This window comes from Sinocyclocheilus grahami, unplaced genomic scaffold (genome assembly GCF_001515645.1).
Source record: "Sinocyclocheilus grahami isolate Dianchi unplaced genomic scaffold, SAMN03320097.WGS_v1.1 scaffold1250.1, whole genome shotgun sequence".
NCBI lineage: Eukaryota > Metazoa > Chordata > Actinopteri > Cypriniformes > Cyprinidae > Sinocyclocheilus > Sinocyclocheilus grahami.
Genome location: NW_015506429.1, coordinates 128,966 through 140,028, shown reverse-complemented (window position 1 = coordinate 140,028; position 11,063 = coordinate 128,966). Strand labels below are relative to the sequence as shown.

Sequence of the window (11,063 nt, the reverse complement as noted above, 5' to 3'; positions counted from 1 at the left end):
CTCGACTGTGGCATAATAAAAGCCCCGCTGCTTTACCCCACAAACGCACAACCGGAAGCAGCGGGAGCGCTCGACTGTAACATAATAAAAGCTCCGCTGCTTTACCCCACATACGCACGACCGGAAGCAGCGGGAGCGCTCGACTGTAACATAATAAAAGCTCCGCTGCTTTACCCCACATACGCACGACCGGAAGCAGCGGGAGCGCTCGACTGTAACATAATAAAAGCTCCGCTGCTTTACCCCACACACGCACGACCGGAAGCAGCGGAAGCGTTCGACTGTGGCATAATAAAAGCTCCGCTGCTTTACCCCACACACGCACGACCGGAAGCAGCGGAGGCGCTCGACTGTGGCATAATAAAAGCTCCGCTGCTTTACCCCACACACGCACGACCGGAAGCAGCGGAGGCGCTCGACTGTGGCATAATAAAAGCTCCGCTGCTTTACCCCACACACGCACGACCGGAAGCAGCGGAGGCGCTCGACTGTGGCATAATAAAAGCCCCGCTGCTTTCCAGCCGTGTGTAGCACTCGTTCAGCGCCTCGTTTCGCTTCGACGGCTTTCAGCCTCACCCTGCTTCATTCTACTACGTTAATAAATCATTAGCTCATCCATGAACATGATTTCTGCCGAAGTCCCGTCGCATTGCGTCGGGTGTGAGGATGAAGACCACAACTCCCATGATTCCTCACTCGGTCACGCCGTCATCAAACTACGCCTTTGTCTCTTTGTTTGTTTTATACATAGCCTATACGTAATCACTCCTGTAGGGTTACGTGAAGTGATTTCCCAGCATTTTTTGAACACTGCCCAGTTGCAAATGTGATATTTATTTACAACAACTCAATAAAAGAAGTAAATATTGCGGTATATATTAGACGCAATGTTGTCTGATTTTGCTAAACTGTGTAAACGAAAATATTGCCTACAAAGCCACAGAAAAACTGTTGTGCATCTCCTGACAAAACACAATTCTGTAGGTGTTTGACTGCAAAGTACCTCTGAAGCGATTAGAAAGCATGTTTGAAATTCTTGTTTTCATGTCAAATAAGTCTTGCTTTTTTTGTTAAAGCAGTGTTGCTGTTGTAAAGTTATACAGCTTAGAGTCCATTCACACCAGGCTCGGGCCATTATTTTTTTTTACAGATCGGGCTCGAGTGGGACTCGGGCTCATTTAGCTTCTCTCCTTTTATTGTGCACAGAGCACTCATAGGCTACTGTATTAAACATTGTTGTATTGATTAGATTATAAATAATTTACATCGCCTAAATCTTGGTATGACGAGCACTTCCTGTGTCTGTTTGCCTCTTTAAGAAGAATCGCTTTATGTATTCCCTGATTGTAAGTCGCTTTGGATAAAAGTGTCTGCAAAATGACTAAATGAAATGGATTCGATTGCATATGTGTCCCTGCAGCACAGAAGCAGTGTTAAGTCGCTGGGGGATATTTGTAGCAATAGCCAACAATACATTGTATGGGTCACAATTATACATTTCTCTTTTATGCCAAAAATCATTAGGATATTAAGTAAAGATCATGTTCCATGAAGATATTTTGTAAATGTCCTACCGTAAATATATCAAAACTTAATGTTTGATTAGTAATATGCATTGCTAAGAACTTCATTTGAACAACTTTAAAGATGATTTTCTCAATATTTAGATAATATTTTTTTTGCACCCTCAGATTCCAGATTTTCAAATATTGTCCGATCCTAACAAACCATACATCAATGGAAAGCTATTTAATCTCAATTTCAAAAAAGTGACCGTTATGACTGGTTTTGTGCTCCGGGGTAACATATGGTTTCCTTATCTCAGGCTGATAAAAAAAGTATAAGAGGATAAAAAAGTAAGAGCAAGAATGTGTCATCAAACATGGGACGCACAGGTGAGTGAAGCTGTACCTGTATGTGTGGCGGCGGGTTGCGTCTGAACTGTTCTCGGGCCAGAATGATCTGGTATTTTGTGAAGGAGCGGAGGTCACGCTGATTCAACAGCCTCATCTGGGTCAGACGGGACGTGAACTTCTCCAAAACCTGCGGGAAAAACAAGCCAGAGCCGTCTGAAAATCACTACAGCAGCACAATGGAGCACTCGGACGTCTCTTTTCAACACAATCACGCCACATATTCCTCTCACGTCTTCATCTTACATGCTCACTGGAGGAGCGCTTGCTGTCCTGCGGAGAATAAATGGACATGCAATCCTTCAGGACTCGTTTTCTGATCACTTCTCTACAAACAATCACTGCGGAGACCCAAACCTCTCCAATTCAGGACAAACACTTATCTGTCCCTACATATATTAGAAGTATGATTATTAAATACACACGGTCATTACGGTCAGTATGTGGAATCTGTTCATCTGTGAATCCTGAAAAATAAAATGCATCAGAGTTTCCACAGAAATATTGTGCAGCACGACTGTTTTCAACATTGATAATAATCAGAAATGTTTCTGGAGCAGCAGATCAGCATATTATACTGATTTCTGAAGATCATGTGACACTGAAGACTGGAGGAATGATGCTGAAAATACAGCTGCGCATCACAGAAATACATTACAGCTTAACAGAGATTCACAGAGAAAACAGCTGTTTCACATTTGTAGGTGCCAGATACCGTTTGATGTCTTTTATTTTGAAATTGTCACTTCCAGTTTGTTACGTCATTTTGTATAGGTGCATATTACCTGTTAGTTTGGATGTGGATATCATGGAGGAAGGGGGTGAGTAGCTGGGACGCTCACTTTCTGTTGACCGTTTCACTTTGTTTATTTAATTTAATTTTGTTTATCTTTTGTTTTCTATCTTACCGTCTTCATGCAACTTGTTGCTGTTCATTTCTATATTGTAATTAAAACCCTTTGCGATCGAAACGCGTCATGGATGTATTCCCACTACTTAGCCCCTTAGCGGGTACTGGCTGCCGCTATCACATTGTAACAATATTTCACTATTTTTATCAAATAAATGCAGCTCTGGTGAGCTGAAATGCTTAATGCTCAATTTCAAGAAAACAGTAATTATTTCTAACGTTTCAATGAAGATACAAATAAACTGTTTCTGTTTGTCTGCATTTACTAAATAGAATTGAACATCAGTGTTTCCCTGGTTCGCTGCAGGCTAATGCTGTGACCCAGATTTAGAATGATCCTGAACATCTCCATTCACAGCAGCTGAAATCATCCAGCAGACAAGCACAAGCAGCAGCTCAAGGACTAATACATGTATTCCTGGCTGAAGTGTGATCAAACTCAAACACTGACCTGAAACACACACACACTGCTCTACATTTACATTTAGCAGATGCTTTAAAATAGCAATGATATGCAAGTGCTATGACAAGTCTCGGTTAATCTAACACTACACGTAGCAAGGTTTATATATATATATATATATATGTGTGTGTGTGTGTGTGTGTGTGTATATCAAAACAAAAACAAGTAGAATAGAAAAAGAATAGAGAAAGCTGTGGTGTTAAGAGGCCTTTTTTAAAGCAAGCAAGCAGTTAGAAAACGAATAGAGAGAGCAAGTGTTAGAGGGTCAAGTCAACAAATAGATCAAATAGAATTAGAATAGAGAGTGAGGTCAAATAAAGATGGAAGAGATGTTTTTTTCTACACACTGAAGTAGATTATCAGGACAAACACAGTCACAATCTCCTCTTCATTCATACACATGTATAATCTGAAAACATGATCGCTAGTTAGAAGCATGAACAGCTCACACTGTGCGATTTTCATGTGCGCGAGAGCTGTGGGGGCTGATGTATTTATAAACCCCTGCGCTGGGTGGGCGGAGCTTATGCGGTCACGTGACCGCGACTCCGCCCTTAAGTACGTCACGACTCGTCGAGTCTGCAAAACAACACGTACGACCAGAGCGCGGTTATAACGCGAGATTAACGATCGATAGCTGCGGTTCGCGGGCATGACGGCGAGATCCGTGTAAGCGCAGGTGAAGCGTGAGGCTTGCAGTATCGACGGTCGGTGGATTCGGCGATGGACCGCGGCGGGTGTCGGTTGAGCGGCGGCGGAGGCGGTATGATCACGCTGGAGGATCTGGAGTCTGTGTCGGAGGAGCAGCTGTCAGTCAGCCCCGAGGAGGAGCAGCAGCAGGAGCAGGAGGAGAGGCTCCTGCAGTACTGGAGGGATGTGGCCCGCGGACACCAGGTGGAGGTGCCGACAGGTAACGTTACACACACAACAACCGCGGGGCGCGTCTCAAACCACAGCCGCCTCAGCGCCGGAGTTTCGCGCCAGTTTAACGGTCGTTCCCCTCAGCAGCCCGAGACCCGCTGGCTGTCAAGTCAAGTGTAGATAACAGACGACGCGCTTTAGTTCCACTCCTTCAGCAGCATCTCTCGCAATTCAGACTTCAGAGCGAGATAAAACTCAAAGTTCTGAGGAAATTAGTCAGAATTGCGAGATGTAAACTCAGAATTATGAGGGGGAAAAAGTCAAAATTGCAATTACGAGTCTATATATATATATAAACTAACTAATCTGAGGGAAAAAGTCTGAATTGTACAAAAAAAACATTTTTATTCCATGGCTTCTTGTGGCTCATATCGATATAAAACACCGTAAACACCACAGTACAGAATAAACAGTCAATTCACCTTCACTCTCTATAGTGGATGTCGGTTGTAGCACGCACAAAATATTTGATTATTAAAAACAACGAGGAAACGGAAGTATGAGATCATTGCAATCACGATTTCTGGCGCACATGAATAATAAAAACACTGACAGCCAATCAGAATCCATCCTGCTGTAAAGCGCTCGAGCATTTAAAGCGACAGGCGACAAAACCGCAACTAAAGGCCCATCACACCAGGAACAATATTCAGTGGTGGAAAGAGTACTGAAGAAATATACTCAAGTAAAAGTACCATTACCTTCCAGAAAATGTAGTGCGAGTAGAGTAAAAGTACTTGTCCAAAAAACCTACTTGAGTAAGAGTAAAAGAGGAGCCTGTATAAAAGTACTCATGAGTATTGAGTAGTGAGTACTGACCCCCTCAGAATAAACACTGTTCACCGCAATTTATACAGTTTAAAAACGTTGTACATTCTGTAATTCACATTTTCTTATTGGTCATAAAGAATGAAGAATATCTATCATCCAGCAGTTTTAATGTTGACTGCCAACTCTTTAAAATACATCAAAACCGCACGGAAACAGTATTCAGCTGAAGAAAAGATGAAATTATTCTCAGTACAATCATCCCCGTTTAAATCATAAAGTTTGAACAAATAGATTTAAAATCATGTTTAAGGCCACTGAGACAGCATGCTGTTGTTGCACATAAAATATTAATGTTTAGAACCGTGCAAATACAAACACCATTAGAAACTCATAGTTCAGCATCACACACCATGATATGGGTTAAAATGAGAGCCCATTTCTCTCCAAAACAGTGCCAATTTTAGCAATAAAGAAATAAAAATAACTAAAGTGAATCAGCAGCATCCACAACTGAACGCAACAAAAAGTGTTGAACTTGAAAATTGTTTATGCGCGAGTGCACTTGCTAAATGAAGGTGGATTGTATAAAATTGATTTTTTTTTTTTTACATTTATTAACGAGCTGCAGTTTTATTGCATCACACGCTGGCACAGATGCAGTATATTAACGCCACGGGTCATCATTACACCAAATACACTAAATAATGTTCTTTAAGCAGAAATCCGAAATTTACCTTAACATATTAAGTTAGAGGAAGATGCGACAGAATTGATGCTTGAAGAATGCGCTTCCAGCAGCCATGATAAACAGCTGGCGGTTAAAGTTTTCTATGCACAATTTGATTTGATGAGTCACGAGACCTATTACTCAATATCCAATCACATTGATGGATAAAAATCTAATTAAAATAAGCATGTAACGACCACAAACGGAGGAAAATAGCGGAGTAAAAGTACCGATACATCACTTAAAATGTACTCAAGTAAAAGTAAAAGTACACAATTTTTAAACTACTCAAAAAAGTACAATTACTGATAAAAACTACTTAATTACTGTAACGTGAGTATTTGTAATTCGTTACTTCACACCAGGAACAATAACTATAATGATAACTATATTAGAGTCCACAACAACAGATGAAAACAGCTAGTTTGGTGTATGTAAGAGGATATGGAATCTACACACGCAAATAGATAAAGTGCAATAAAATAAACACTTAGATGTGTATTTTGGATGTTTTCTTTCCACTAGTCTGAATGATATTGAAGCAAAATAGCCCAAAATCTCCATGTCTTGTTTCTGCATGTAGTGTTTTGTTTTGAGACTGATGTGCGCTCATGCATGTATGCACGACTCTCAGCCAGGCAGGATTTTCCCAGGATTCCCGCGGTGCGACCCAGTTCAGCAGATCATCACAGGACGCTGCACGTTATCGAACGCAGCCGTTAGTATGTGTGAGAGAACAAGATCATCATGAAGCGCTGGAATCCTGCGGTGCTCCGTCTGTGAAGGGTTTGTTCTGTCAACCAGGTGACGTGTGTTTGTGGAGCAGCGCTGAGCTTTAGCAGAGATTATCAGGCTCATCTGGTCCAGACCAATGCCTTTCTAAATCCACTCCAGTAAAGCGCTTTACACGCCTGCACACGTGAAGAGCAAACATCAGCGCGGCGCTCGCGTTACAGTACGAGATTCACTGATTCGGTTCAAACACGAGTCACTATTGATCGCGCTTCATGCGTTCAGCACGTTTCCAATACCATCTGCAGCTGAAGAGCAGAAAAACTCTCTGAAATATAAGCCTTACAGTAAGATTTAATTGGATCATGAGCTAACAAAGAACACAATTCATTAATGTTCATTTCTACACATACTAATATGTTAAAGGGGTCATATGATGCTTTTTTAAAGATCATTATTTTGTGTATTTGGTGTAACAGAATATGTTGACATGCTTTAATGTTCAAAAAACACATTGTTTTTCAAATACTGTACATTATTGTAGGTCCTCTATGCCCCGCCTCTCTCAAACGCTTCGTTTTCTACAAAGCCCCTCCTTCCGACAAGCGCAGTCTGCTCTGATTGGCCAGCTGACCCAGTGCATTGTGATTGGCCGAACACCGCAAGCACTCGTCGGAAATGTAACGCCCCTTACCATAATCTCAAGCTTCATCTTTCAAAATAAATGTAGAGACAGTAAATAATGCCATTAGTTTTACCTTCAGTTCAAGCCCGAAAGGGGAACAGAGTCGTGTGACAGACACAGTGATGAAGCTGCTATGTGTTTGCAGTACACAAGCCACGGTTAAGACAGCTGACTCCACTGTGATGTGTCTCTCGCTCTCTCGCGCACGCACACACACGCGCACACACACACACACACGATGCGCAAAACTCCGCATTTGAACAGTCAATAGCAAATACTTAAACTAATAACAAAACAGTAGCTGATTCAGAAGCGTCAGATTGTCATAGCAAAGTCAGAATGACCTCCTCTCCTAGCTTCACGAAACGCTCGTCCATAAAATGCATTGCTGTTCTGTTTTAAGTAATCTTAAAGATTCCTAAATGCATCTACTTCCGGAAGGCCAAATAAAGTGCTTCTGCTTTCGCCTAGAAACACACAGCGTCTCCCTGACATGCTGCTTCAACACTAACTGCGGTTACTGAAACCACGCCTTCTTTCTTTGCGTGCACATTTGGGCGCATTATGCTAATATTTCCACATAGTGAGGTAGATATGTGGGGGCGTGTTAGAACGAGGCGTTTTAGGGGGGCGTGGCAGAGTCTTAACTTTGATAAAGAATATCTCTTTGGTTTTGAGACTTTAGTCTTTGTAACTTCAGGGATCTTATCTATGCACAATCAGCTTGTAGCACTCCAAAGAGAAAGAACAACTTGAAATCGCATCATATGACCCCTTTAATTGTATAAATGAACACTAATTCATTATGAAGCAACAGGAATTAACGATCATAAACCTAGATGAGCAAGTGCTGTAATGATTGTTAGTTCATGCTAATTAACAATCTTACTGTACAGTGTGTTTAAACGTAAAACACTATACACTGGTTCATCTAAAACACACAGTTTCTGCTGTCGGAAGCGGTCAGTGTTGTGGTTTATTAGTAATGTGAAATACACGGTTAAGTGTGACCGTCGCACGACTCAAACTAAACCAATGAATAATCACTCTTATTTTTCAGGTTCAAATTAGGGCGATCTACTTTGTGTAATTGACTTAACGTTATGACCAATCTTAAAGATAATGAGATGACTAACTAGTAAGACTAGTCTAAGCAGTTTATGCTCGTGGCTGTCACTGTGATGGTCATAGACATAATCATGTAACAATGTCTTTTTAAAAAAGTCCAGGGGGCAGAAAACTAAAATTGTAATGCACCATTTCAAAATAAGAGTGTGTGTAGTTCCAGCTTGTTTATACTAAAGGTCCCACATTATGCAGTATTTTTTTTCCCAGCTCGTTACTAGTATTTTGTTTACACAATTAGCCGTATCACAACAGTACACAATTAAATGCAGAATTCTCCATTTTAAATATTAGTTCCCCTAATTATTAATTAAACAGTTTGAAGTAGAAATATCTAAAAACCTAGTGTACTTTTTGGATTCAAATTAATTTAGCTTGGTAATGTCTCATCATATCCTTTTATTAAGGAAAAACATATTATTTGATAGATTTTTTATTGTGCTCCTAAAGTTCCTGATGTGTTCCTAAATTTTTCAAATTAAGAGCACATGTGCTCCTTGAGAAAAAAATGACATGGCACTGTATTTACAGTATCTCACAGTACTGTATATCTCATCTGTTCATATGTACGTGATGACTGATGTGTAAATCTGAATCCCATCAGCCCTGAATTCACCCACGCTGAGGGTTCTGGGTAAACTGACTGATGATGCACTGAAGTGTTTGCTGTCGCTGCTCGTTAGCGTCCCGCGGGGCAGATGTGCCAGAGAGCCACTCGTGATCAGTTCACAGCGGGAAGAAATGTCAGCCAAAACCTAACATCATGACACAGTCACAATAAACAAGCCTTCAGTGTGATGAAGCAGAATCCGAGCTGAACGTTGATGTCAATCTTCCACAGACATGGCCGAACCCATCCATCAGATCACCACCAATAACGAGGGCGCGCACACGCGGGAGCAGGTGCCCTACACGCTCATCACACGCAAGGAGAAGGTGCGTACAGCTGACGAATCAAACACTGTAACGCGACACAAGAGGAATCAAACTAGCACAGTTTAGAGACACATCAATACGAGTAATGCATGTGATCAAACGCAGCTGCGTGAATGTGTCAGAGTCAATGAAATCAAGTCACTGTTTGATTGGCTGCTGAAATCATTAGACTCCACCTACTTCCATTAATTGACACTTTCAATGAAAGTCAGAAATGAACCAGAGCTGGAGGCAAAAATGCCATTTGATGGGATAAAAAAAAAAAGGCTCAGATGTGACAAATATGCAGATTATGAGCTTAAGATAATCTCCAGAAGCTGAACTGCATCTGCTGCAGAGCGCTGGTCAATCATTAAAATGTGTTCTAGAAGAGCATTTCAATCTAATCAACATCAAACACACAAGATATCAGCACAGCTTAAAGTCAACATTTATTTCTCGGAACTGATTCAATAAATAATTTGCCAAATAGATTTAACCCTAAAAAGGGCAAAACCATAAAGAGACATCAGAAAATTGATCTATCTTATTGGAACTCATAACACTATTTCATGATTTTTTTTCAAAACTTGAATCTTATTCTTAATTTTAATGTTTGTATCCCTGTATAATTTCACTGAAAACAGAATATTTGTTTATCAATGCTTGTTACAACATAAGGTTATAATTCCTGAACGCTTTGGAATACAGACTTACGGTTGGTCTCTTTAAAGAAGACACATTGCAGATTACTGCTGAATTGAAAAAAAGTTATAAAAGTTGAAGTTTACAGTAAAGATAATATAGTATACGATTTTAATTTTTTATAAAATATGTTGCACTCTAAAATTGCTATAACATCAACGCCAAATGTCTAACCAAGTTGTGTTCCAAATTTGAAGTTGATATCACTACAGTTGTGGTTCCTGTGAGATTTTGTTTGGGCACTATACCAGAAATAACCTCTGGGTTACACCCAAACTCTATAAATAAAATAAATATGGAACCTCGACTGTCAGACCTTTCCTACGATGTTTTGTCAAGATTACAAAAAGATCTGATTTTCTAAAACACAAGCCACAAAATCACAGAGTTTATATATATATGTTTTTATTTGTTTTAATGAGACAGATTACAAAAAAAGTAAGCATTTAATAATTTCAATGTAAACCCAATTAAGCTAATGCTGAACAACAGCTTTTTAAACAGTCCAACGTGTGTAAATATTAACTAGATCAACTTTTATCAGAGGGTGAGTAGATTTCTCACTACAGGGGCCATGCAGCAGGGCCCTATGCTTACTTTTCTTTTTAGGAGCACATGTGCTCCTAACTTAAATTTAGGAGCACGTTCAAAATTCTAGGAGCACCTTCTAATCGATAATCCAAAATGTTATCAAAAAGTAGCCTTCCCATTACGAGGTGATATTTGACTCCTCTAACTTTATTAAAAGTATGTCATCTTTTGTCAAATTCTTTAAAAAAAATTATATTTTATAAGCTTTTTAAAACTTGTAATTAAACCGACAGAATAAGAACAAGTAGAATAAGAAACATAAGTTACCAATCAAATGAAATCAGTATTAAAATTAATTTGTAGAGGTGGCACAGAAGAACACAAAAGTGGCTTGGTGTACTTTCAGACATTTAATGAGGCTCAGAAGTGGCATGAGTGCAATTAAATCCATGATGATATTAATGTTTTAAATATAGAAATATTAAATGATTTAAATAACTGAAAAGATACTTTAAAAATGAAACTAAAACTGCCAGCAGGTGGCGGCAAGTCACTGATTTTTATCACTGAATCATTCATTCAATTGATTCATTCGAACGGCTTATTCATTCAAGAGTGACTGTCTTTATGAATGGGTAATCATGAATCACTGACTCACTAGATTC

The 11,063-nt window shown here is 39.9% G+C and overlaps 2 protein-coding genes across 2 annotated transcripts in view; one reads left to right on the top strand and one right to left on the bottom strand.

Moving 5' to 3' along the window:
* fancm (FA complementation group M) overlaps positions 1–11,063 on the bottom strand; it is a 53,252-nt gene that overhangs the window by 30,318 nt on the left and 11,871 nt on the right. The window contains exon 6 of the mRNA XM_016254457.1: positions 1,912–2,043. Within this exon, the coding sequence (XP_016109943.1) occupies positions 1,912–2,043 (132 nt within the window). The remainder of the gene's footprint in view (positions 1–1,911; positions 2,044–11,063) is intronic.
* Positions 3,791–11,063, top strand: part of LOC107568497 (heme-binding protein 1-like) — a 12,967-nt gene continuing 5,694 nt past the window's right edge. The window contains exons 1-2 of the mRNA XM_016254463.1: positions 3,791–4,196; positions 9,089–9,183. Of these exons, the coding sequence (XP_016109949.1) occupies positions 4,010–4,196; positions 9,089–9,183 (282 nt within the window). The 5' untranslated portion in view covers positions 3,791–4,009. The remainder of the gene's footprint in view (positions 4,197–9,088; positions 9,184–11,063) is intronic.